This window comes from Syngnathoides biaculeatus, chromosome 19 (genome assembly GCF_019802595.1).
Source record: "Syngnathoides biaculeatus isolate LvHL_M chromosome 19, ASM1980259v1, whole genome shotgun sequence".
Classification (NCBI taxonomy): domain Eukaryota; kingdom Metazoa; phylum Chordata; class Actinopteri; order Syngnathiformes; family Syngnathidae; genus Syngnathoides; species Syngnathoides biaculeatus.
Genome location: NC_084658.1, coordinates 17,414,599 through 17,441,321, shown reverse-complemented (window position 1 = coordinate 17,441,321; position 26,723 = coordinate 17,414,599). Strand labels below are relative to the sequence as shown.

At 49.0% G+C, this 26,723-nt stretch overlaps 2 protein-coding genes across 20 annotated transcripts; one reads left to right on the top strand and one right to left on the bottom strand.

The window, feature by feature from the left end:
* Nucleotides 1–9: 9 nt before the first annotated feature.
* Nucleotides 10–19,025, bottom strand: abi1a (abl-interactor 1a). Of its 15 annotated transcripts, XM_061805227.1 has the most exons (13): nucleotides 18,929–19,025; nucleotides 18,542–18,834; nucleotides 12,859–13,026; nucleotides 8,250–8,426; nucleotides 7,777–7,791; nucleotides 6,661–6,764; nucleotides 6,399–6,539; nucleotides 4,864–4,967; nucleotides 4,405–4,503; nucleotides 3,335–3,571; nucleotides 2,466–2,555; nucleotides 1,482–1,667; nucleotides 10–954 (listed from the first exon to the last, which is right to left on the bottom strand). In XM_061805227.1, exons 2-13 carry the CDS (start codon nucleotides 18,656–18,658, stop codon nucleotides 779–781), a joined length of 1,614 nt encoding a protein of 537 aa, XP_061661211.1. In that variant the 5' UTR covers nucleotides 18,659–18,834; nucleotides 18,929–19,025; the 3' UTR covers nucleotides 10–778. The 15 variants fall into 15 exon arrangements, with proteins under 15 accessions (XP_061661211.1, XP_061661212.1, XP_061661216.1 ...); XM_061805228.1 differs by having other exon boundaries at nucleotides 6,661–6,761; nucleotides 18,542–18,992; XM_061805232.1 differs by lacking the exon at nucleotides 2,466–2,555 and having other exon boundaries at nucleotides 12–954; nucleotides 18,542–18,990.
* Nucleotides 19,026–19,060: 35 nt separating this feature from the next.
* Nucleotides 19,061–26,022, top strand: acbd5a (acyl-CoA binding domain containing 5a). 5 transcript variants are annotated; one of them, XM_061805247.1, is made up of 13 exons: nucleotides 19,061–19,200; nucleotides 19,562–19,673; nucleotides 20,051–20,171; nucleotides 20,906–20,978; nucleotides 21,076–21,193; nucleotides 22,833–23,006; nucleotides 23,076–23,192; nucleotides 23,628–23,722; nucleotides 24,216–24,423; nucleotides 24,636–24,862; nucleotides 25,032–25,091; nucleotides 25,184–25,293; nucleotides 25,705–26,022. In XM_061805247.1, exons 2-13 carry the CDS (start codon nucleotides 19,574–19,576, stop codon nucleotides 25,715–25,717), a joined length of 1,416 nt encoding a protein of 471 aa, XP_061661231.1. In that variant the 5' UTR covers nucleotides 19,061–19,200; nucleotides 19,562–19,573; the 3' UTR covers nucleotides 25,718–26,022. The 5 variants fall into 5 exon arrangements, with proteins under 5 accessions (XP_061661231.1, XP_061661229.1, XP_061661230.1 ...); XM_061805245.1 differs by having other exon boundaries at nucleotides 19,067–19,200; nucleotides 19,565–19,673; XM_061805246.1 differs by lacking the exon at nucleotides 19,061–19,200 and adding an exon at nucleotides 19,218–19,357 and having other exon boundaries at nucleotides 19,565–19,673.
* Nucleotides 26,023–26,723: the final 701 nt, after the last annotated feature.

Below are 26,723 nucleotides of genomic sequence, written 5' to 3'. Positions count from 1 at the left end.
TAAAAAGCTGTACATTTTTTTTTTTTTTTTTTTTAAATCAACATTTTACATACAATTCAAGGGCAGATTTTCTTGTTGGATGCACAAAATGCAATTCTATAGAACAGAAGAGAAAAGAAAAGAATACAAGACGATGTGAGAACTCGGCAAACTGATTGGGGAAAAACTCGCTCGTCTGCATTAGATCGCTTTGTTTTTAGCTTTCAGCCCGTGAACGTTAAGTCGAGCACGGGATGTTGTCGGATTCGGTTGGAGGTTTAGAAACCGGCCCGGTTCGGCGTTTCTCGCAAATCCGAGGACTTTCAAACGAATGGCGACCGAACCGCGTGCCGCATCGTGCTCAGGAACTCGATCGTTTGTTTGTCGAAGGCTTTCGCGTGCGTCTCAATGCGGCGCGACGAAATCGCATCGCAAGCTTAGACACTCGGACGTGAAGAGAAAGTCGTGTTTGAGGCCCTGAAATCGCAATTTTCTTACAGGTTCAGTGACTCAACATAATAAAAACAAAACAAGTGAGTAAATTTACAACATAATGGCAATAATTCTAAAGTGAAGGTTGGCATACTTTTCTTTTTATGGTTCTCTCAGTTTTGAGTTGGATGTGAAATCAATTTACAGTACGGAGAGCTTGTCGTGACTGAAAACTCATCTTTGCACACCAACTGCTGATGTTGCCCAAAAACAAAAAAAAAAACTGCAGTTGACCTCTGCCCCCGCTGCATCGCAACTAAATGGAGGGTTTACCGTTGACTAATTGCGGGCGTGGAGGGGGTGTCCCTCAGTCGGCGTAGTGTATGATGCTTTCCACGTAGTTCCCGGGGAAGAGTCCGGTGACGCCGCCGCTGACGCCCTCGTACCAGCCGTCGTCGTTCTTCTTCACCACGTAGATGATGGCCCCCTCCATGAAGGAGAGCTCGTCGTCCTTGTCCTTGCTGTAGTCGTAGATGGCCACCACTGGCGGGGGCGGGTCGGGGGGACACACACAAGCGCAAACGTTGGCCGGCCGTTCGACTGCTTCCGGTTACTCCCGCGGTGCAAAGCGGCCATTTAACATTCGGATTTGGAGAGTTTGAATCAAATGCCTACTTTTGGCTCAGGTTTTTTTTTCTTTTTTTGCAAAAAATTTCACATCTTAATCCAGCTATTTTAAGAATTGTCTTCATGGTTTTTTGGGGTCAAACATCAAACTGGGTAATTTTCTTTTCCGTGTGTGTGTGTGTGTGTATTGGACGTATCCTTCAATGTATCTTTTAGTTATTTGTGTATTTTTACAGAGTAACAAGTCTCATATTTTGAGATAGCAACCACCTAATCCCTGGCATATTTGCAAACATTTTCAGTTTTGATTTGATTTCTCTCCATTTTGGACTTTCACGTGTTGAAAAAGTTGGAACATAAGTTGGAATGTGTTTAAAGTATGCAGGAGGGAATAAAATTGTCCCGAAAAAAAAAAAGCGTCGCGAGCCGTCCCCCGCACCAACCTTTCTCCACGTAGTTTTTGGGCGCCCAGTGGGGGTCCCCGTCGGCGTAGGGGTCGTCGTAGTGCACCACCGAGGCGTCCTCCTCCTCGTAGTCCACCGGGGGAGGGGGCGGCGGCGGCGGGGACTCGTCGAACATGGCCGTGTCGTCCGGGGGCGGCGGCGGGGGCGGAGTCGGGGCGTCGGAGACTGCGGGGCAAACGACAAGCGCGTCAGTCGACGCTTCGAGGTCGCCGGCGCGACGGCGCTCATGCGCGGTCCACGTGCAAATCTGAGGGGAAGGGCATTTTGGCGCCATTTTTTTTCTTTTCTGCAAAGAAACAACATTTTCTATGGGATGGGGCCAAAACGCTCCTTCCGAAACATCCATCGCGACGACACATGCAAGCTAGCATGCAAGCAAGGACGACAGCGGGGTCAAGGCACGGCTCTTTTTGGGGCCGAAAAAAACTATTTACTCTTGAAGCGCTCATCTCCCACAAAATAAAATGAGTCTTGACACCAGAGAACTACGTCGAAGTGAGTTGAGGAACCTTCATCATTTTGTGGCCTCTCCATGCATTTCGAACCTTTTTAGGCGGGAGAGTCCATTTCTTTGCAGATTTGTTGCCATTTGAATCATTGAAATCTCAAATACAAAAATGAACATTGGTTTATCTTGAATGGTGAAGGTTTGACACACCCACAGACACCTTCATCAGGGACCGCAACCGCTATAAAATAAAGAAATACAGACCTGTCACAAACGCGCAGGTGTACGTAACGTTTTGCCCTGCAACCGAGTTGCGCCGCCATTTTGTTTCAAGTCCCCTCCGGCGTTTTTCTACATTGCTGGAAATCCTACCAACAAACGTCTTTCGGAACAAAGGCGGTCGCGAGGTTAGTCGCAGAGTTGTGTCCAAGGGAAACTACGCGCAATGCATGCTGGGAAGACGAGACGGTGACTGGCTGTTGGGGGGGGGGATCAATGACGGGTTCGACACTTACTGCTCTCCTGCATCCTGGCCACAAAGCCAGTCAGGGGGATCTGTGGCGTCAGCTGGGGCATCGGGGGAGGGGGAGGGGGGGCCACGGACACTGATGCACACGCACACACACACACACGGAATGAGAACGAAAAGAAGAAAGCAAAAGAAAGAAAGGATGAGTCACCCCGAGAGGAGAAGAAAGAAAGGCGCCATCAATCAATTCAACTTTCCGTCCCAAAGCTGAAACGATCCGACCCTGCCATCGCGTTTTGTGCTACAAAAAGTGACACCGTATACAAATTCTTTCGCAAAAATAAAAATTTGCCATCTTTGCGGAAAACGGAAGGAGAACTTTGGAAAATCCCAAGAAATGCATTCACATTTATTGTACTCGCTTCGTTTGCTCTTCTCACAAATAATTTGCATGACTTATGCGGCACCTGAAAAGCTTATTTGGGCTGCTTCGAACAATTTTTTAAATCACTGGATGAACATGTTTATCCCTGTTTCAATTAAGCGCGTCCCTCCATCAAAACTGGAGATTTGAAATCGACGGTGCAGATGACGCACGCGCAAAAAAAAAAAAAAAACGATGACGCTTCAATTGGTCAGAAAAATCGGCAAAAATATCAATGACTTTTGCGAGGTGAAACCAAATGTCCGCTTCGAACAAGGACAGATGAGATTTATGTTGGCGATCGATTGTTGCGCCCGCCGCTACACAGGAAGCGCTCGGATGTCCTCTCGCTACTGATCCGGACGTCAACGCGCCGTCAAAGTCACAAACGTAGTACGGCCGTGTATGAAAAACCCACCGAGGCCATAAATAGAGAAGGATCCAGCGGAGGAGGGTGACGACCCCCCCATTTTTTTTTTTTTTTGGCTTACTTGAATGGTGGCTGTAAGCGGCCGTGCCTCCGTTAACGTGAGGCGGCGGCGACTGCTGCTGCTGCTGCTGCTGCTGCAAGGAGAACTGCGAGGTGACGGACGGCGCCCGGCGGTAGGTGCCGGTGGCCGACACCATGGACACCGACGAGTTGGCGGGGTTGTGCCGCGAAATCTGCCGCGAGATGGTGCCGAACTGAGACATCGGGGCGGGGCCCGGGCCCGGCCCGGGAGCCACCGCTGGCGGTCGAGGGGAATAGTAGGAAAAAAAAAAAAAAAAAAAAAAAAAAGCCCAGAGAGCAAGTGGGAAGGTGGAAGAGGGGAAAGAACAAAGAAAAAGAGGGAGGGAGGGAGGGAGGGAGAGGAGGGAGGGAGGGAGAGGGGGGGAGACCCAAACAGTGGACAACAAACAGCATTAGAATCAGACAAGCCGAGCAGAGCAGAGCAGAGCAGGTGCTTCAATGACATTGCAAGAAAAACAAATACTGGTACAGTACATTCAAAAGTCTGTGAAAGTGGGGTTCCCTTATTCCCCCCCCCCCCCCCCCCCCCCGTGGTTTCATAATAAAAAATTTTCTACCAGGAGACGACTTCATGAAAGTAAGTAAGGCCACAGTTGTGAGCGCGGGCGGCCATACGTCATGCGGCTTGTTTCCATGACTTTTGTAAAATGCGCTCACCTTCACCTTCACCTTCACCTCCCAGAAACTTCCCGTTATCGTTTGCTCCACATTTACGACGTTGTAATCGTGCCACAACGACGATGCGATGAGGAAGCTCGGGAAACGCGCTCGCTCCGTTCGGAATCCTTCGCTCATTTCCGACTTGCAAATGGTGATGTTCGGGGCCCCCGGCGGCCGACTATTAAGTCCATATTTGTCTCATTTTTCTGTAGCCTCAGTGGAAACGGCGAAGCTGCTGAAGCCGCGGCGCTCCACGTGGGAAAAAGGATTACATTCTGGGTCGTTTGTCAGGAAAGCGCAACCGCCACCGCCACCGAGATTCCCAGGACTGATCCGGCTCCGTCGGACACCGTCACCCGAGCTCGACGGCCACAAAATGCGGGGTCTCACCTATGGGAGGAGGCGGTGGAGGTCCGAGCCCAATCAGAGGCGGCGGCGGCGGCGGCGCAGGTGGTGGAGGCGCGCCGGGGTGAGAGGTCATGAGTGGGACTGTGGAGAGGTTAGTTGGTTTTTTGGTTTTAAACATTCACGAGGCACAACGAGTCTTGGGGCCTGAATTAGCACTCCAGTCAGTCAAGTCGGGGGCGCACGCGGGTAAGGAGGGCCTCAGCCGTCGACCAACAGCCAGGCACATGCGCAAAATGAGAACACACAAATTGGAGTAAATCAGGCCCGCGCTTCTTTTTCAAACGAGCTTTGGAGTGGAGTGTTTCCATAGCGACAGTCGGTCACCTAAAGACAAAGCCCGTCTTCAAGTGAGGAGTCCCAATCCCCCCCCCCCCTCCAGAGTTTGGAAGCCACTGGACTAAATGCACACAAAGAACTGAAAAACCGCTCAAAACCCCTCACCTGGTCCGGAGTTGGGAATGGAGGGCGTCGGCACCGCGATGGGAATGCCGACGGCGACGCCGCTGCCGCTGTTCTCGCGGCTGCTGCTCCCCCCGCTGCTGCCGCTGAGACGTTTGAATTTGGATCAGGAGCGAGAAAAGAGCACACGCACGTGCTGCACTTCAGTACAAATGCAGACAGACACCCATTCAACACCTGCTCTTAAGTCTTAAGTCAAAGGAAAAAAAGGACAGCGTCTCAAATGTACTTCCGAAAAAAAGTTCCAATGCTGCATTTCCCATTTGAATAATTTGGCACAAAGTGGGGATGGTGCTCCTAGTGAGGAAGAGCAAGAAAACGTCAACGTTGTTGGGCAAAAGTCCGCCGCGTAGCTTTTGCCTCGCTTCTGCCCCTCCCTTGCGCTGTTTTTGAGCGTTCTCCCCGCAAAAAGCAGAACCCCCCAAAACTTGGCCCCCAACGGTTTCCTTTCAGGGAAACGCAGACGCTCATTCAATCGACACAAGGAGAGGACATCAAAGTGGCACGAGTCCGCCGTCGCCGGGTTTGATGCCCGAGCGTGTCGGCCTCGCTCATCCTCTTTCATCCCTTTTGAACTGACCCCCCCCCCCCCCCCCGATCCGCCTGTGAAGTAGCGTGCCCCCGAAACTACTTCAAGCGCCTTCCATCCCAGTGAACTGTGCCCCCCTCCCCTTCTCTCTAGCCCCCCCCCGATCAATGTCAGTGGGGCCACGGGGGCGCTCGTGGCACAAACAGCAGGGGGTTGCCCCTACGCAGGCGGAACGACAAAAACGATGAGCCAATTCATTCTGGCTGCGAGGTGGTCGCACAATAAACAATAACAATAAAAACAAGGCTCGATATAGTCCATTTGGGGTATATGCTTTTTTTTTTTTTTTTAAATACACGTGCCCGGCTATTATCTGGCGACCGGTCCAGGGTCGGCAGGGACAGGCGACGTAACGAGGACAAGTCTAAAGACTGCGCTATATTTGTCCAAATACTCTTTAACGATGCAGTTTAACACCTTAACACTGCGCTTCAAATTTGGAAAAATAACTGTACAGTACTAAAATGATACAATTAAAATCAAATGCGCTTAAGCTACACAAGAATTGAAAACTTGCAGTTATTAACGATCAAATGCAAACGTTTTGCACTTCAAAGTAAAGCGCACTCGACTAGTTTTCAGCAAGTGTCATATTATGCATTTAGTGATTCCCTCACGTGCCCCTAGAGGGAGCCAATTTGAGACTCACTTGTTAAAACTGAAGTATAAACCAACTACAATGCCAAAATTGTTGATTTGATTAGAAAACAAAAAGCTCTGCAACATCCACTAACAACCCAGGCTAAACTGAAATGCTGAGCTTCTTTCTCAGTCATTCTATGGCACACTTGAACATGCAAATCTTCTCTGGCACCATATTAATCTTTTTCTATGAGGCAGGGATTTGGCGCCAGCTTGGGTCCAAACCAACGTGGGCATGTGAGACTTTTCTGAGAAAATTGGGTGGGGGTAAGAATAGATCCTGCACCTGTGAGTGCGCTGCCTCTGGTTGAGCGAGGCCGTGCGTCCCGGGCTGTGCTGGTTGCCCAGGCGGGCCGGGCTGGTCATGTAGTCGTTGGGCACCGTGGGGGGCTTCACCGGCTCCAAGGTTTTGTAGGATGCGTTGCGCCTGGCGTATCCAAAAAAAAAAAAAATAGAAAAATAAAAAGAGTCAGCGAGGCCCACGAAGCAGTGAGTAGGGCTAACATTTCGCTGCCATTGTGTTGCGATGCACGTTGACCAAGTCTTACCCGAGGGTGCCGCGCCCCGACATGGGCGGGCTCGGCGGTTTCTGCGTGGGCGGGTTGGTCCGCGACAGCGTGCCCGCTCGGAGTGACTGATTGTTTCCGTGCTGCTGTGGCGGGGAGGGCGAAAGAACGAGAGAGCAGACGTGTTGAGAGGTCCGTCCCTGGCCCTGCGTACGGCGGCAAGCGGAGGGTGACGTCTGCGGCTGTGCGAGGCCTACAAACCTGCCGCTTGCTTCAACGAGGCCGCCGTGTCCAAACAAGATGATCATTATTATTATGATTATTACCTCCGCCGAGTCATGTGTTGATCTGAGCGACACCCCACAAAAACTTACATTCGCGAGGCCTATTCACATTGGAATCTCATCTAAATATTTATTTTCTCCAAATTAGTCTGTGAATAATGACTACATCCTATTTCCTTAGATAGTGGCCATCGCTGGAATAAATACTTCCAATCATTTGCTATTTCAACAAATAAATTGATCAAATTATTACATTCTTTCCTCGACAAAAAAACTTGTATATGATGATTACATTTTAATGCACGCGCGCAAACACGCAGGAACAATTTCCTCCCCAGAGGTGCAACAAATTGTGGGAAAAAAAACAAACAAGCGAAATTTTTAAACATTTCTTTTCATTGCATCGAGCATTTTCTACATTTTAGAACAATTGATAAAAGTAACAGAGACACAGGCGAATGATCAGGAGTATCAACGTGTGAAAACGTACGAAAATTGACCATATTTGGAAATCTCAAACATACTTTTGAATTCAAAGTTCAAACTGGATTAGTGCAGTTGAGCTTTGCCACTATTTGAGGAAATGCAGTTTCCTGTTGGTTTGGCCTTGTTGGAGGTCCCCGGTATGGCACCGGGGTCGCGTTCTAGGCCCAGGGGAGCCTCGAAAAATATTCTCACTCAACGACTTGACGTCGAAGGACAAAAAGACACAAGGAGATTGACAACGTACACATTTGAGGGGCGTGGGGGTCGTCTAAAGTTTGATTAAGGGGGGGGAAACACGAGGACTACGTGACAAGAGTTGGCGCAGCGTGAAGGTTTTTCCTCTTCTATTAAAAAATACACCACAGCATGTGACAGACAGAAGACTTACCTTGGCTTTCATCCACTTAGTGTGGGCAAGGCGGGGGGTGCCAAACAAGAGAGAGACAGAAAGAGGGCATGTCAAAACGGCCACAAGAGATAACAAAAAGTCAAAGTACGAGACGGCAAGAACGCAACGTGTAAATATCGAGCCGGGAGCGACCTCGGGGGCCGCGCCCTCGTGAGATCCTGTTCAGAGGAAAGGAATTCACCTTTGAATGAAGTCGCACTTCGCCAAATGTCACAAAGAGGCCCCGCAGCAGCGGGCGCCATCCGGTCAAGTGGCTCGTCAATAATGCAACATTCCCTCCCGCCGATTGCGGGTTGAGGGGGCCGCCACGACGCTGCAGAAAACGGGGCCGATTCGCGGCCGAGGTGCCGCGCAAGCGGGGAGAGGGAAAGCGACTCGGCGGGTGCCGCGCAAGCGGGTCGAGTGGCGCCTCCCGTGACTTTAGAATTTGATTGAAAGCGACGAGGGCTCACCTTGACTCCGTGTCCCACGTCGTCCAGGACGGCGTAGTCGATGGGCTTCCTGATGTAGCGCACGGGGCGCTCCATGTTGGCCGGCGCGATGATCTTGTGGGTCCTCGCCGTGTTCTTGTTGGTGGTCAGGATGCCGATCTCCCGCCGGGCCACCTTCTCTTTGTGGATGTCCACCGTCTGCGGACGACATCGTGAGCGAGTCGTCACGCGGTTGTCCGACAGAAATATTCACACGTCGGTGAATCCGTGAACTTTGCTGGCCTCGGCAACCTCGCCAGCAGTTTTCTATATTACGAGCTGCTACTTTTAGCTCGTTGGGGTTACTTCCCGTTGTGATTGTCACGGGGGCCCGTTTAGGCAGCAAAGTACTCGGTCGGGCCTGATGTAGCGAACGACATCAGCCTCCAACACTGGTGAACTTGAATTCAGCCGGGAAAATTTGGAGACGTTTGAAATAGCTCCACAGGAATCGTGATTTTAAAGTCGGAATGGTTTGACGTGTGGAGAATCTATTTGTGAAATAATTTCAGTCAAGTATGCAAAGTGTAAAATAACTTGGACTTTGTCCTGTGTGCACCCTGGAAGCGGTTATGCCCCAAAGATTAATGTCAGTGTTGAGCTGGAGGGTAGCGCAAAGCGGTCGGGAAGCAGGTCACACTCCCGATGGATGGATGGATGGATGGATAAGCGCACACACACCGGCAGCCGCTCGCGGGCATCAATCTCCTGCGCAACAGCCAATCAAAAGGCCACGAGTGAAATGTCCAAACCTAATTTGACAACATGGCACCAGAAAAGCGCACGCACACGCACACGCTGCTCGGGAGGAGAGTCAAGTCAAGAAGGACATGAGCACAATATAGCCCCCCCCCCCCTCCAGACTCGACATGGGTTTGACTCTGAAAGCAGTGACCTACATTTACGGCCCGAAGTCGAATATTTGCTGATCAAAATGATATTCATTTATTCCAAACACTTCATTTGCTGGGTTTTCTCTGGAGTGGATTTTTTTTGTCCAATCAGATTTCAGCCTGCGCGTGTTGCCACGTCAATCTAACCTGCGCCGGGCCGATGCACTTGCTTAACAACCAACGGATCTTTCTATCTTTTGATTGGCTGGCCGTTGCAAAACTTGTTCGACTAGCCAAACACGTGAGGTGATCTGCACAGATGAATAAAAAAAAAAAAAGGCTGTCATGTTATGAGACAAATACGGATTTGCTCCACATGACGCACATGCCAAAGTTGCACGCTCTGTATTGACGTTTTGGATAACTGCAAGGCTATCGTAGCGGCGTCAAGTCGGGTCAAGTCGAGTCACTTGCTCCTCGCCGCTGGGGATGCCTAAAAAAGGTGAACAAGCAAAAGGTGCCGCTCAACTTCCGTTGTGATGTCTAAGACAGGACAAACACGCCCTGCGTGCGCACACAAAGCAGACAGCGATGCCACCGATTTGAAATGATGACACTTCCTGCGTAATACAACATTATCTTCAAACACGGGACGGGATCCACACACTTATGTAAGAAAATGCGGCGCAGGGTGTTATTTCTTGCCATCTGATAAAACCTCAAGCAGGAACAAGACAACCACGTCCGGCGGGATTACGAGGACGGAATAAGCAAATCCTCCGAGATGAATTGTCAACCGCGGTCGGGGTGGCCTGATGAAGCGCACTTCCAATCTTGGAAGATTAGCGCGGCCTTCCGGTCTCCAACGAGGACGTTCGCGCGCGTTCTGCCGCTTTTTCCTCAACATCCCGAGACTGACTCACTTGTTCCCGCCCGCCGGTCAAGTCGGTCACGTCGGCTCACGAGAGCACCCCGCGGACCGCACGGCTCGCCGCTTGCCGACAAAAGCTTTTCTGAGTTTGGGGAGCAGACAAAGCGGGACAAAACTTTGCGCAATGTGTGCCTTCCATTTCTACACCAGTCCTGCTTATGTTGACGGAGTGGCATCTGTAAAGCTGACATTTTAGTTTGAAAAATAAAGCGCACACAATTGCTAAAAACAGACATCTATCCATCGGGAGTGTGAACTGCTTGAGAAATCAGCTAGTTTTTAAAACGTTTGTCAATGTTGTTTTTAAAGTGCGTGCTTTCACGCCGTACACACGCGCAGTGGACGGCGACGTCGTCGATGCGAGCTGTCGCCTTCCGCATCGCACACAAAGCCCTTCCTGTCGGCAGCTTCTTAACAGCCACTTCACACGCAGTACAAGGTGGAAGATGAGCTGCCCCCCCCCCCTCCCCCCAATCCATCAACCCTTCTCCTCCATTGCAGCTTGCGGAACGACACAAGGGAGCATTTGACTCAAACATTTCCTTAGACTCCAAAAATGTCTTGAACTAAAAGTCTGTTCCTTTCTTTCGTCCAAACGCCGTGAACGATTGAACCAATCATTACCTCCGTTTCATATTCTTTCCCCCTCCGTTGTTGCCATGGTGACAAAAAAAAAAAAAAAATCCAGTGGCCTTGGTTTTGGCATGAAAGCTATGCACCAAGATAGACTGCAACAAAGTGCATGAATGTGCTTTTTCCTTCTCTCTCGCTCTTTTTTTTTTTAAAGGTCTTGCCTTTCCTCGCTCACCAGATTCCGCCGCACTCAAGTCCCACAACTCAATTTTTTTCCACCATTTGTATAAAATCTGACCTTCAGCGTACCGCAAAACAATTCCTGGCACTCTACGCACGCCTCGGTGGGAGGGAGAACACAAGACAGTAGATGTGGGAAAATCACAAGGAAAAAAAAACACCAAGTGGATTTGGTAAATATTTACAGTCATGGTAAATAGCAGCTACTCTTCTGAAGAGATAAATTGGGAACCAAACGTCCGTCATTGGGTTTGTGGAAGACATTTTCCCACAGGTGTGAAAAAAATGTTTGATTGGGTTGTCGCTCTGATTCATTTTGCAAAACTCAACCGTTTGGCTGCTCACCAACGTCTCGAGTTCAACGTCGAGGGCTCTTCCACGTTACTGCGTCATCATTTCTCACTATGACAACAAAGTTTCTACTCCAGAAGAACCCAAGACCGACCCCCCCCCCCCCCCCCCCCCACCTCACCTCACCCCGAGCCACTGCAATATATCCCTCAGTGGTACTCAATGCTTGAATTGCAGTTGACGACTATAAACGTCCATGGCAGCGAGCGAGTTCATTAGCAAGTTGCTCCAGTCGCCCTTCCACGCATCCAATCCAACCGCCTTGACCCCCCCCCAAATGACATGGAAGGGTTCCTTTCTAATAGCAAGGGTGACAGTTTGTGCCGCACGGCCGCCGACTTGTCAAATGTTTGAATGGCTTCGTTGCCATTACCTGGACGAAGCGAAGGCCGTTGCTGCTGCAGAACTGAAAAGATTCTGATAGAAGTTTAGGAGTGAGGGACTTCATTACGGCTCAAAGTTTGACTCCGGGGACGGTGGGTAGACCGCAGACCTCCGGCAAGGCTGAGTCATTCCCCGTTTGGAACCGCACCACATCGTGCGTGCACAGCCACTTGAATTTTGACTTTATAAATGACCGATAAAACTCCCCCATTCCCAGATGTGGACCAGTACCAAGATTTCACGTTTTTGTCTCATGTCAAACCCCTCAAATTTTTTTTTCCCCCCCTTGGCTAGATCAAGAGTGAGCTTCAGTTGAAATTGGTTCCTTAACTAAGGTGCCGCACACCTTCCCAAGAGGATTAAATGCTCAAACGCTGATGGATTAGCGCGCTGGGATAGCGTGCGGGTGTCCAACTTCTTCTCCACCGGGATTAACGCGGGCGACCTTCCACGTCGCTCAAGTACATGCGGCTCTTCCATGTGGGAGCAAACCTTGACGTGGAAAATCTGCACAGGTGACCAAACAGGTGTCTTTTGAGACTTCTGCTGCAGTCCAGTTCAGTACAAACGACGAATCGGATCGAATTGTGCGCCGAGGGCGCACTAATGCGTGGCGCCGTGTTTGCCAACATTGGGCGGTGTCACCGCGAGTCTCTGAAGACGCCGACAAGCGCAGTCATTCGAACGGGCGCTGAGAAAGCTCGCTCAGCTCGGATAGAGACATAAAACGGATTCATATTTCGTATTTATAGGCGATCGTATACTGCGCGGGCAAGTGTGAGTGACAACCACGGACCAGTTGTAAAATTAAAAAAAATGAAAAAAAAAAAAAAAACGAAGACACCACTGGTGTTTGTTTTCATGCAAAGGACAAATTAAGGGATAAAAGAACAATTCCATACATCCAAAAATGTAATTAGCATTTTGAGAAAATAAGGAATACGGCAAATCATGAAAATTCATCTGGGGCACCAAACGGGCAAGATATTGTGGCATTAAATCTTCAACAAATATGTATTACATCAGGAAAAAAGGAACCTTTAGATTGCTGACAACTGCCAATAATTGACCCACATCAGTCAAATGGATTCAATGTCCAAAAAGGGCCACGCCACGTCTTTGCCGTTATGACCCAGAAAGCCAGCGGACGGACTTTCCTTGCTCTCCAAAACAAAGTTGACCTGAGCGATCCCAAATGACGAGTTGCGGTTGAGACACGCGAAGGCAGCGCAGCGGCATGGAAAGGACAAACGAGTCAAGAAGCAGCGAGGAGGGCGACCTGAGAGATGTGGTTGATGGACGACTCCATGCGGCGCAGCTGCGAGGCCTGGATGTCCAGCAGCTGCAGAACGTTGTTGGCCAGCGCGTTGATCTGGTAGGCAACGCTGGCCAGGGACTGCGTGGTGTAGGCTTTGGTCTCCTCCAGCGCTTTCCTCTTGTCTTGGGCCTGCGGGGAACAAAGACGGACAAGAGAACAAACTTTGAAGTTGTCGTGGTCTTGGTTGAGAAGCCGCCGAGGCCACTTTGGAACAAGAAGGTGGCGGCAAAAGACAAGGCTACGGCCCGACTAAATGAAGCCCTTTCCCTCACTTCAACGGGATTCCTTGGCACCTTGAACCAGGAACTGCCAACCGGTCAACCGACGGCACTTGTGGAGAAAATCGACCTCATCAACTACAAAAGCCCTTGGGAAAGTTCTTTATCTTCTGTGTCAATTTTACAGTAAACTGGCAAACAAACAGCTTTAAGCAAGCACACTGCGCCTCTTCTTTGGAGGCGTGTGCAAGCGAGTTCTTTTCCCCAAAATGGCACAAACGACAATTTTAAAGTGGTAATATATATATATATATTATTTTTATTTATTTTTTTTTTTTTTTGGGGTGTCTACAGTTTCTGAAGTCGTGACAAACATTTTTTTTTTTTTTTTAAAACAGAAATCATCAGTGGGGATTTCTTCTTTCCAGATGGACGGTCACATGACTGTTTAGGAGTGGGCTGGCTTATTTTCTTTTTCCCATTTTTATCCGGAACATGCATCACTTGTACCTATAAATTTGAAATAGTCACATCCGAGTTAGGATTAATTTTGTAATGCTTTCTTACACCCACCCTGTTGATCCCACGTGGAATCGAATGAATGCCCAGCTATGAGGGGGTGGGGGGTGGGGGGGGGGTTGACGGTACTTCATTTTTTTTGTCCGGTTTTGTTTTTCTTTCCCAGCAAAGAGCAGATTTAAGCAGCGCGAGCACACGAGTCTCTCAAATCCCGTTTGTTGGCGGTGCACGAGTGCTGGCCTACATTTCACACTGACACAATGTTTATTCTCTTGCCGTTACACGTCGCAAATGGGTCAACGCCTCGTCTGTCGTACAGTAGACGGCGGCCGCGCTCATCCGCGGCGCTGTCCTACAAAAAAATAGCGCTTCAAAGTCATTTCCCGAGTCATATGCTGATTCTGCCGAGATAAAGGACAACCCCAAAAGATTGGGGACAATCTAAGTGAATGCTATTTAAATGTACAATATGTACAACATTTTCTTGTACGTGTCAATTGGAAAGTAAACTTCAACTGGGACTCACCTAATTGGAAACCTCCAACTATGTAAACGTTTTATTTAGGTGGCTTTGGATCAGACACCCCCCCTCCAGTGATTAACCATAGTTTCATTTTGGTTCCAAATCAAGATGAGGGCCTTCAAAAGGAAATCATCATCTCTGGCCCGGCGAGCGGCGAGGAAGAAAAGTTTAGACTTCCTCTCACGGGAGGCGAACTGCCCATGAGTCTCCACCCAGATGACCGAGCAGAAAGAGGAAACGGACCTCCTGACGCAGTGACATCACTCACAGACGCCGTGTCGCAACTCCGGGGTCCGGGTTTTTCCACAAGGGCAGCGAATTCAAACGCACACACAAGACAATCGGTGGTCTCCACACGTGCACGCAGCGGCCCGCTGCGAGGACTTCGCAGGAATGCCTGGAATCCATCCGAAGTTGCTCAAGTGCTCTCGAGGGGCTCGCACTCGGGCTGCCAGCGATAACCGCGACCAGAAAAGCCAAAATTATTGACACGAAAGGCCGGAGGTCAAACGCGCCGAAGATGGCGGCCTTGAGAGAGCCGTAAACTGGCCGCAGCGTCGGCCGATCTCACGGGGCTCTCGGCCACGCGGAGACGCGTCCGCCGCAGGCCGTAATCTCGGCCGAGCGGATGTCCATCTCGGATTGTTGTCAACGTCTCCAAATCCGGAAGCTCATTAAGAATACCGAGGACTTTCGCCCGGACTACGCGCGACTCGGGCCCGTACTGCGCCGCGTCGCACGGATCCGGGAAAATCCCAACCATTTATTTGCATTTTCCCACGTTAACGCTTGCTAATGCGCCGATTAGAAGCAGATAAGCGTTGGAGACGGTCCAGCCGTGCGTCTGCAACTCTGCTTTTTTGGAATGCCGAACTCAAACCACTGCCATCTGCCTTAATCGGGGGGTTGGCGCAAAATAGGGATAAATCGAACTTCGGAGTCACACTTCAAAAATTAAATGCAATATTCTTTTTTTTTTTTTTTTTTTTAGTGCGTCGCAAAAGGAGAAGTCGGCCTCGCCTCAAAATGATGAACCTTTGCGGGAAGCCACACACTTAGCTGGAACGTGCGCTACGCGGACACAACAAAATATTTCAGATTTTCATCATCAAGCCGTCATGTTGGCAGAAACCTTTTTTTTAGCTTTGACGTGGCACGTGAAAATAAGCAGACTGTGCTCATATTGACAGGTTTTTAGATGCTTTTTCTATTGTCAGACTTGGGGGTTTTTTTTGGGGGGCGGGGTTGAGACTCACTATGTTCTTTTTCTATATTACGGTTTTGAATTAGCATTTTGTCTCTTTGGGGAAAGTTTATGGTAAATTTCCATTGGAAGTTAAAAAGGGGAATTAAGGAAAATTCCAAATTGCAAACAGTCGATGAGAATAATGAAAATACTGTCCATGGCAATTTCAAGCTCATTTCATAGAAAGCTTGAATTTTGCAAGCAGTGTTCTGTGAAAAATGATCAAATTCAAGTCTTACATTTCTTCATATGACTAAATACAACGATCAAACATTTTACTGAACAATGAATTCTTTGACTGAAGAACAAAAACGAGGACAGCATTCCAAATGACCAAAAATTGAGTCCCTATTACCCCCCCCCCTCTCCCAAAAAAAAGCAACAACAAAGTCCCCATTGAAAATGCCACTAAAAAGAGTTTGTCTCCTTCCGTTCGAAATGGAGACAGAAGAAGAAAAACAAGCGTCTTGCTCTTCCCTCCAGTTTCCAATTTTTCCATTATGTGCAGAAAACATCACGTGGCCCAATGTGTTTCTTTATGCAAATGTGAGAAATGCAAACAAGAACCAAGTCCAAACATTGCCGACTGTCCTCTGTAGTGGCGCTGCGGTTGCTTCAATGGACACCGTCGATGTTTCCACCCATCAAACCTTGTGAAACGACTCCCGAAAGGTGGAGCGGTACCAGGATTTGATTTTTTTAAACGGATGAACTTGGTTTGACCTTGTCTCAACCTTTCCATTCTCGCCGTTCAGCAGGGAGGGGCCGATAAACCACAATCTCAACGGGCGATTCCGACTTCCCTGTCCAAGGAAGTCGGTCCCACTTGATCGGATCATCGCAGCGCGTTGCGTGCGTTTTGCAGCAACTTGTGCAAAATCCAACGATTGGAGAAGGTCGGATGAAGGTCAGCTCAGAGGTCACTGCTTGCTGTCACTCAGCAGGTCAACTTTTCCCCATAATATTTAGATTTTGCTTGATTCTTGGAATATAACATTTTTTACCCCACCACAAAACTCTGTCCTCTCACTCCCTCACCCCTTGAATTTTTTTATTTCAAATTTTGTGACTTACAACTTTTTTTCCCTTCCCAGGAAATGTCATATTGCAACTTTATTCTCAATTTCAACCTTTTTTTCATAACATTGCAACTTTAGTTCCCCCCCCCCGTCACTTTTTCCTCACCATATTGGCACGATTGTCATACGATTGAATTTTGCTCTCAATACTGTATTCATATTTTTGCTAACTTTCCTGATGTCAAATTGTCAAGCGCACAAAGACAACAGTTTCAAAACCGACTGGAATGCAAGCAGGAAATATCTCAAACAAAAGTTGTGACTTTTGCCCGAGTTGCGTTGACCTGCAGACGTGGCACAACATTTTCACCTCCTCCAGAATTTCAGCCTAAAGCCTGACACCAACACACCTTTTGGGAGTAGTGGGGGGGGGGGTGCCCGCCTTTGAAAATTCCACCCGTTGGCACCATTTTGCGACGGCCACGGCATTTCAACCTACAATTTTTTTTCTTCTTCTTAGAGCAGTTAAAGACCTCAGCTTGCTGTGTGTGGTCTCGGACAAAATAAGTGCGCTTTTCCTAAGCCCCCTTTAAATTTCACACACGTTGTAACACCGACACGTCTCAGCTTGAACCGGCTTGTGCCTGCAACCCCCCCCCCCCCCGACACTCCCCCGGCGTGTCACGGATGGTGAAATGCCAGCCTTAAAAAGGACGCGGCGCTGGGCGATTTTGAGGTCTTGTCTGCCTTCGGCGTATGACTTGCGTTTCCTCAGGAAGTGTCCTAATAACGGATCCGGCACAAATGCGGGTTAACCGCTGGCTTTTGTCCTGGACGGCTTTCCTGTTTGTTCCCGTTCAACAGATGGGGGGAAAAAAAAAAAAAAAAAAAAAAACAACAACAACAACAAAACAGTGGATGACGTACCATCTTCAGAAGATGTGAAATTTCTGGAAAAATACAACAATTATTGCTATGTTTCACTTTATCTGTAGATTAAATTACAATTGATGGTGAGTTAAATAAATATGAATAGGGGGGAAATAACCTCCCCTGGCCAGTACGGTGTTGACAATTGTTTTTTTTTTTTTTTTTTTTAAAACAACAACGAAGTTCCTCCAAAAGAAGACGTCACAGTGGCCGAGCATGCACTTGAGCTTCATGTGAAGCAAGACAAGGGCTGTAATTGGCACAAATGTTCCTCGCAGTGGTGCCTCCACGCTGCCAAGAGGCCTCGGAAGAAAACTAAATTACAGGGAGTCCTTTTTTTTTTTTTGGGCGGGGGGGTTGTTGCAGCTGCAACAGACACACCCTCCCTCGATCTCGACGATGTGAGCTACTTCCTCTTTACCCCGCTGCTACGTTCTCATTCAACAAAGCTGTCAGTGGAATTTATTTATAAGAAAAAAAAAAAAAAAAGTCCCTCGGATAGCCCGGAAAGCAACTCGACGCGAGCCAAGTGAGGAGTCCAAAACGGAAGGAAAATGATCCAGCCGGAAGAGATGAAAGCCATCGACAAGTTTTGTTCAGAAGGGGGGGAAAACAAACAAACAAAAGCGCCACAATCTGCAATGGCTGCACTTCCCTCGAGCCCGCGGATGAATTGTGGCTCCATAAATCAGATCTGGGATTGGAAAACAAGGCTGCAACGACAACAACACAAGTCCGACATTTGGCGTTTACTCGGGGCCACTGAACGTTACCCCGCATCGAGCGCCGCAATTTGTGCTCGAAAAGACGTGACTTGAACTAGTCCGTTTGACGTTATGGAGTCTAAAAAAGGCTTCTAGTGACAGCGCGGGGAGTAAATGTGAGATTGTAGGACTTGTTTGAAGGCCTCCTCGCGAAATAAAAAGCAAGTTAACAGCTGAGACGCGTTCACTGACCGGCTGTAAAAGGGGCCTGCGAGCGTCGCCACTTTCCGAGCCGCACGGCCGATTTGTATTCGAAACGGGGGTGAAAAAAAGTGGACACACCCTCCGCGTAAAGGCGCACAAATGTCGCCGCCGCCGCCGCCGCCAGCCACTTTCCTGATCCGAATTTCCGGTGGAGTCGGAGCGCCGGGCGAGCTTTTTCGCCACAAAAGGCGGCGGGAGTTGTTGGCCCCGCTTCGGCTTACCTGCACATAATTGCTCTCGCAGTAGTCCGCCACTCGGGTCAGGTTTTGGTAACTCTCGACGAGCGCTCTCTTGCCGGCCGGAATCTCCTCGTCGAGCAACATTTGTAGCTCTGCCATCTTTACATGTCTCCGGCGAGCGTCGTTGTCCCTCCGCCGACTTCCCTTCGAGTGAAGCGGCCACCAAGTCAAGCAGAGCCCCGGGAGCGGCCCCTCCTTCGCCCGCCTGCTATTGTCGGCCACCGCTTGCCTCAGACACAAAGATCGTCTCCTTGTACTTTGTCTCGGAAAGCGCCCTTCAACATTTCACACACAATCGTCAATATTTCCTCGAGGATTTCACATGTTGTCCGATATATATTATTCCATACGTAAATGAAAAATGCTCACTTTAGTGTTAGCAAAGAGTAAAGTTAGCAGAGTGAACGCTCTTTCTTTCCCGCAAAACCCACTTCTCCAGCGGCATTCTGGGAATTGTAGTCTTAGCGAAGCAGTTGGGGAAGCCCACGACGACCAACCTTTTTTTTTTGTTTCCAATTCATTTACAATAGTCAGAAGCTAAGTTTTGTAATAGTCCTGATTCTTTTTCTACCTTCGTTGGGTGACCTTTTTTTTTTTTTTTTGCTGTTCGCGAGGAATCTCGTCGCCGTTAATCCGTTGACGTAAGTAAACGGAAGGAAACTCCAAAACCCAGAATGCACCTGTGCTAGCCTGACACTGCACTGTTGTTCATGGCGTCTGGTGGTGGAAGGAAAGGGGCTGATCGCCTTCTGACACTCAGCTAGACTGACACTTTTTTTTTTTTTTTTTTTTTTTACGGTAAGCGACATTAGTACTTCGAATTTCCTGCAATGTGCGAAAAGTATTCAGAAGTAACGGTGTTGCTAACTAACATGTCGTGAGAGAAGACACGTCGTCGTGTGTTGCCTGAATCTTTACAGCGTTAAGATCGCCACAAATTGGAAGTGTGGCTTTGATTTTTGTTTTTGTTTTTTGACGACTTAAAACAAATATTGTCTGTAGCAGCTTGTCACAATGGAGGTGGCCCAGTCGCTCGGCGCCGACGAGCAGACGCGTCTGACCCAACTGAGGTTCGACGCCGCCGTCAAAGTCATCAAGAGTTTGCCACCGAATGGTGAGTGGGACAACAACAAAAGCGGTCGAGGGTCGAACCGGGCGACTGGGTTTCAGGTGCAACCGGGGGGGGGCTTTCAACACACATTGCACGTGACGTGACGACGACGACGAGGAGGATTTCAAACGGCCTAATCCACTTTGCGGTGCAGACTTGGGCAACGTCCACGACGCGGGTTAGAAGTACAACAACTGCCGTTTATTGCGGGGAACCAGCAACCATAAAAAAAAAAAAAACAACCCAAAACATTTGTGTATTGTTTCACCCCCTCACATGCAAATTTCAAGCACATCTCAACCATTATGTATTGTAATCTCATACTTCCTGCAAATAAGACATGAGAATATGATGATTTTTTTTCAAATATTCTTTTTCAGGTTCTTTTCAGCCGTCCAACGACATGATGCTCAAGTTTTACAGTTACTACAAGCAAGCCACCGTTGGCAAGTGCAACATCGCCCGGCCGGGCTTCTGGGACGCCGTGGGCAAGGCTAAATGGTCAGTTGTCGCTTCATTAAGTGTACACAATCTTATGGTAGCATCAGACAACAAAACTGCACAAAATAGAGCCCTCTTTGATGAAATGTTAAGTTTTATTACCAGCGCATATATGTAAATAAATCTCATCGTCGCCGCACGGCACTGCGATTCTCGATTTGAATTGTAATTTTTTTTTTTCCCTCCTTATAAATGTCAACTCATTCAGGGTCTATTTCGACAGATTCAGCAGCAAAAGTAAATTTTAAATTTCAGCTGTGAATACAACGGCTCAATAGGATGAATTTCCAAAGCTGAAAAGTGTAGCTTGACTATTTTGATGGTTGTCAAAATTTGGAGTGAGAAACTCCAATCCGGATTCTGCTGGCCCACGTGGACTACGAGGACCCAACAGGCAAGCGTACTTTGCACATGGCGTTGCCCTCTGCCCGCCACTGACTGGAGTTTTTCGACCTGTGGACCCGTCGGGCTCATTTCCAGCCCGGAGCTGCAAAACAGGCATAAAATGTCCGTTAGTCAGGCTCTCTCACGCCGTTTCTCGGCATTGGCAGAGGAGGTCGCGCGGCGAGGAAATTGTGACGCTTATCTTGGGAGTGCTGGCGGCCATCGGGAACGGGCTGACCTAAAAATAAAACCGAGTCAATCCACAACCAACGTTCACTTCGTTCGAGCTCATACAAAGATGATCCTTCGACGCTACGAACGCTTTGATGACGTGCGCTTGAACTCCTCAGGAATGCGTGGAACTCTCTGGGCGAAATGACGAAAGAGGACGCCATGGCGGCCTACGTTGACGAAATGAAGCTGGTACGTTTTCTTTTCTCCTTTTTTAAAGCTTTTTTTTTGGGGGGGGGGGGGGGGGGGGGAGACTCGTCGAAAGCGATTGACGGATTTGTGCGTTTAGATTCTGGAGGGCATGCCCGTGACGGGCGAGGTGGAGGAGCTCCTGCGGATCATCGGACCCTTTTACGAGCTGGTGGACGACAAGAAGAAAATCACGCAGATCTCAGACCTCAGCGCAGGTTGGGCCTCCGTCCAAAAAGCCGTCACGGGGATGCTTTCGACACACACCCGCCGTAGGAGAACAGCAGCAACGTACAGACCGTAACAACAAATGCTGTCCGACTTTCCAGGAGTCGTAGTCACTTGTGTAGGTTTTAGGAGAACAAGAAATTCAATAAACGAGAAGCCTGGAGCGGTCTGAGTTGCAGGTCTCTTGAACCTGAATGACTGCCAATCTACACGGACATCAAATTAAAAATAAAACCAAAAAACTGATATCGTGACAAAGTAAAACGCCACTGAGCTAATCGCGCTATTAGGTGCAAGATTTTTGTGGGAGTTGTACCTGTCCCACGATCGTTAAATGTTTTAGCTTATTAAAATCGACTTTTGAAAGAATCCCACCGCCCGTGTTCTCGCTGGCGCTCCAAAAAAAATGGGAGATGATCGTACAATATGGCTTTGGGGAAATGAAGGCACACTTCTTCTCCATGTAAAAGGGTGATTGTGTCACTCCTAGTTCAATTTTATCGTAAAAATACATGACCAAAAAAAGAAAAAAAAAAAAAAGAGATTTCAATCTGGCATATTTGAACACACCACAATGTTGAACCGGCGTTTCCTAGTTTGTTGTAAAGAACGTCAGCTAGCTTCACGCTAACACAATAGATAATTCCGGTAATTGTGGAATTTAATTGGGGAGCTTCTCTGCCTCCTTTTCTTGCCCGCCATGTTGTGGTGCACCGCGCTGAAGGCGCACAACTCCAAAATGGCAAATGGCAAAAAAAAATGATGAGATATTGCAGAGGTGTGTAATTTGCTGACGTGACGGTCCATTCCATTCCTTGCACGTCATTTTGTCTCCTTGTTTTTTTGTTGTTTTGTTTTGTTTTTTTTTTTGTCACTTTGTCTCCTGTCCCGCTCAGCCCGTCTGACGCAGTTTGCTAGGCAGCTGGAAGGCAAGTACTGTACACGCGAGCCCACTTGTGTGCCCTTTTGAGCCGCTAGCTGCCCGCCCGGTTAGGTTAGGCCGCGCTGGGGACTTTGTAGCCTGGGTTCTTTTGTGCTTTTGTCGCTTGATAGACACACGCGCAGCGCAACCTCTTCAGATGAGACCCCACACCCACGACAATCATCAAATAAATGAGAATTATGTTGTCTATGCTTTCCAAATGATCGTCTGTTCTCAATTGCTTACCTGGATAAAACGGCGGCTCAATAAATACATGACTTAAATGTCGATTATTTGTGTATTTAGTCAAGATTTGGGTTTTGCTGCTACTTTTTAATTGTGAACAATAAATCAAGGAGGCAATTATTTAACGAGGTAAGATGATAAAGAAGAAAAAAATTCAGGGAAAAAAAGAGGACTGTCATTATTGTAAATGTTGAGCGAGCCGCCTTGAAGAATGGAGCGGCTCGTACTTTGCCCACTCCGTTAAAAAAAAAAAAAAAAAAGTGCTTGTGTCACAAAAGGGAAAAGTCACACAAGGCAGCGATTTTGCGGCCATACTTTATTTCCAAATTGCCAATATCACGATGGCGGTCGGACTTTGGAGGTTGCGCTGTTGCTAGCGTTCTTGCTGATTGAGGACCAGTTGATGAGCTGGCCGTTCCGCCTCCGCCGGCGTTGAAAACGTCCCGCTGTGCGGCCGGCAGGCTTCGGCTCCAGACTGAGCGCCGCGTCGTCCAGGAGCGTGGCCAAGAGCGTCATCAGGACCATGGAATTGAACGGAACGCTGGAGACCCGGCCCGCCAAGCCCGCGCCCGACGACCGCAAGGAAACGTCCGGCAAAGTCGCGCGGGAAGAAGCCGAGGACGAGTTCAGGGAAGGTAATTAATTGGCTTCGGGCTACCTGATCGACGATTGGTTACTTTGGCACTGATCGGGTTTATTTGCAGCCTCTCAGCCAAAGAAGAACGCGGCGCCGAGGCGGCGCACGGCCGACGACGACGCGGCTCGTTTGCCCGACGCCCGAGCGCCGGATGCTCTGCCTCTGCTCAACGGCCACCGCGCCGGTGAGGACGCTTCTTGAACAAAAGCGTGTTACGCTCAACTTGTGCCAGTTGGGGCCAATTCTCCAATCTGTGCTTTTGTTCCGGCAGGTTCTATTTGGGTTTTTTTTTTTGTACTCTTGCTTATTAAAAGCCTTAAGATGCTCCAGAGCTCTGTCTAACGAAAAACAAACGCACCCCAGAAATCCCTCGTTTATCGCTGGCCTTCCGTTCCAGAAACCCCCAAAAATCTCCCCAAGTAGCAGCCAATTATTTCGACCCGAACGGTTCAGAGAGGATGGGCTCGCGGAATGAGCGAAGGTGTGCGTTTTGCAGCAGAGAACTTGTTTGCACTCCAGAAAAGTTGCCGACTCTGCCGCTGACGTTCTCGTGTGACCGAAGCGGCAATGGCGGCGTTTTGCTTTTCCGTTGACTCTTGTTGCCTTTGCCCCTCCTCAGACGCCGGCGAGGATGTGACGGGCCGCGCCCACCTCGCCAGCGACTCGGACAGCGAAGTCTATTGCGACTCGGTGGACCAGTTTGGCCAAAACGAGGCAAGAGCGACTGCCGCCGCCGCCGTTTCCTCACGTGGAGGTCGAGGGGCGGGGCAGTGTTGATGAGGGGCGGGGCCTTTATTGTGGTGGTAAAAGTCATCAAATGATGGCCAAATGGCACCATTAAAAAGGCCACACGACACTGTTGCCGACTTCCTCCCGCGTTCCCAAAACGTCGGCATCAGCTACACTTTTGTCATATTTTCATGTTTTTGGTTGTATTCTTCAAGTAGCAAAATTTCACAAACATTGCAAAAAAATATTAATGTGCTCGCTATAACAACATTTTAAAAGCATGATTTGTTTTTCAACTTCAACTCCACTTAAAAAAATAATAATGAGCCTCATCTTCAGATGAGCTGTCCCACAAAAGTTTGGCCACCTTTGTGCTATTAAAAATGGAATTTGTCTCGTAGAGGCGAGGAAATGCCGTCCGAATGTAACGACGACGTTATAAGCGCGTCTGCTCGTTATTCTCGTGTATTATTAAAAGAGCCCAGAGCAGAACTGCTCTACGGAGGACCTGGATGAGGAGGAGCAGGAGGAGGAGAAAGGGGAGGAGCCTGTGGGCCGCGAGGACGTCCAGAGAGCTCCGCGGGGCATCAGGTGCGGCGGCGAGGATGGAGACGCCGGCGGGAGCACGACGCAGAGGTCCAGACTCGACGTGGACACGCCGAACTCGTCCGTCGGAGGCGGCAGAGGTAAACACTTCAGCCACGTGGCCATTTTTGGTGGGGGCATCGCAACAACTCGCGGGAAAGAGTTGTTGGTGACTTTTTGCCACACATCTACCGACATGCTAGGATGGAAAAACTTAGCATCTGCAAAAAGGCTAAGAAAATAAAAAACCAAATTCTGGTCACGTAAATGATGCCAACTTAAAGCTTTTCATTTTTTTTCCCCCGCTATTTAGGCTCCATGTCCTACGGCCGTGCCCCCGGCGCGCTGAAGCCCGCACGCGGCGCCGGTGAAGGCGACGACGACGACGACGGCGGCGGAGGAGGCGAGCGGCGTGGCGGACCGACCACGCCCGCGGGCAGCCTGAACGAGCAGATCGTGGCGGCGCTGGCTCAGCTGCAGGACGACATGCGCAGCGTCCTGGACAGGCTCCACGCGCTGGAGGCCCTCGCTGCCACGCAGGTCACGCGGCGCCGCGCGCAACACTCACACAATAGCGGGCGGCGGGGGGGAGGTTCTAGACGGCCAAAGCTCGGCAGAATTTGTTTTCTTCTGTTGAAAGAGGAGAGACGACCCTTTCTGTGTTTTGTCGTCTGGTGCGGGTGTTGAACGTGGCCGCTCGTCTCTGCAGGCCAGGTCAGCTGCCGTGTCTCCCGTCCACCCGTCCGCGCCGCCCAATAAAAAAACTCAGGTGGGCAAAAGCAAGCCTCACTATTGTACGCTCACTCGATTCTGATTGATTGCGACGTGGTCACGTGTCCGCTTTGATTGTTGCTTTTGCAGAACCCGTCGTGGTGGCCTTTGGACATTTCTCCCAGGAGTTTGGCCTTTGCCGTCGTCTGGCCCTTCGTGGTGCACTGGCTCATCGGCCTCTACGCGCAGAGGAGGAGAAGGTACTCCCGCTCCTCATCCTCATCATTATAAGCAAACCGATCCAGTCACGTTTTTCCTGTGGAAGCTTCCCTTGTCCATGTTACGTAGCATTGTTTGCTTGATTTCATATACCGTGGTACCTCTACTTACGAAATTAGTTTGTTCCAAAAGTCGCTTCATTGTGATTTTTTTTGTTTGTTTGTTTTGCAAGTAGAAGCGCTTTTTACATGTAAATAGCCTAATCCGTTCTAGAATTAAAAGACACATGCACTGATTTATTGAACAGTACAAGGAACCAAACACAAATCCGAAAAGGAAAACACTTTGCAAAACTCTTAAGTCAGGGTACCACTGTATATTTAAACTAAACCCAAGTCCGCTAGCATAGAACCGGAAATACTCACGATGGCGTGTTTTCTGTCCTCCTCAAGACGACTGAACTGAACCGGACGACGACGCCAGGAAGAGTCCTGGCGGCTTGACTAAAAACCGCTTTTGCACTAAGGAAGGAAGAAAAGTCTCGTGAGGAAACGTGCGTACTCTATAAAGAATGTGATGTCAGGCGGTTTCCATAGCAACTAGGGCTTTCACCCCGCACGGAGCGGGCCAGAGGCCGTCTTCAGCTTGACGTGATTTGAAGCTTTCACTTTAGTCGCCCCGATGCAATGCTGCTAAAACAAACGCAAGATGTTGTACCGAATTGGTAGTTTAAAAAGGAAGACGCCTAAATAACTCGTGTGTGTGTGTGTGTGTGGTGTGTGTGTGTGTGTGTGACTTTCTTTGTAATCGTAACCTGATGTTTGGGGGGGGGGGTGGGGGGGTCCATGAAACGTTCAAATTTATAGGCCTTAACTGGGAACTGAGGACTGAAGTTAAGCAGTCGTAGCAGACTTCCCTTCAAAATAATACAATTTGGAAGTTTTTGCTCTGGACAATATTAAGGACCAAAACAGGAACTGAATCATAATTTATGTCCAGCTTTTAAATAAAAGGATGGATGGAGATACAGACAGGAACAGATTCATGGTGAAAATAATGCTGAGTTGCAGCCTTGTAACATTAATATTATTATGACATGTAATCATATTACGACGCGCATCCCCTTGAAGCAAAATGCCCCAAAAGTCCCCATCAAGTCTGCGAGCCGAAACGTTAGCGTCGGCGACTTTCAGCAGCGGAACGATTGGGGGGGGGGGGGGGTTATTTGCGTCCATCCTGGCGGTCCGCCATCGACAGAAGTGCCTGCGTCCGCATCGTTAGGCGCAAACGGACCGAACCGGTACCAATACGGTATTGGCGATACGGGACATCACTGCGCTTGCGCTGCTTTCACAAACGGTCTTTGTTTTTTCAATGTCTGCGTCAGCTGACTTCATATCGTCATATGTGACATCTCCACAAACGATATAATTCGCAGGTTCAAATGCAATATTTTAATTGCATTATCATG

Coding starts and splice junctions, on each gene's coding strand:
- abi1a (XM_061805227.1), bottom strand. CDS start 18,658: ATGGCAGAGCTACAAATGTTGCTCGACGAGGAGATTCCGGCCGGCAAG. Junction 13,027..18,541: donor GCGAGAGCAATTATGTGCAG/GTAAGCCGAAGC, acceptor TGTTCCCCGCAG/GCCCAAGACAAGAGGAAAGC. Junction 6,540..6,660: donor TCGGGGCGCGGCACCCTCGG/GTAAGACTTGGT, acceptor TGGATACGCCAG/GCGCAACGCATCCTACAAAA.
- acbd5a (XM_061805247.1), top strand. CDS start 19,574: ATGGAGGTGGCCCAGTCGCTCGGCGCCGACGAGCAGACGCGTCTGACC. Junction 20,172..20,905: donor GCCGTGGGCAAGGCTAAATG/GTCAGTTGTCGC, acceptor TGAACTCCTCAG/GAATGCGTGGAACTCTCTGG. Junction 21,194..22,832: donor GATCTCAGACCTCAGCGCAG/GTTGGGCCTCCG, acceptor TGCGGCCGGCAG/GCTTCGGCTCCAGACTGAGC.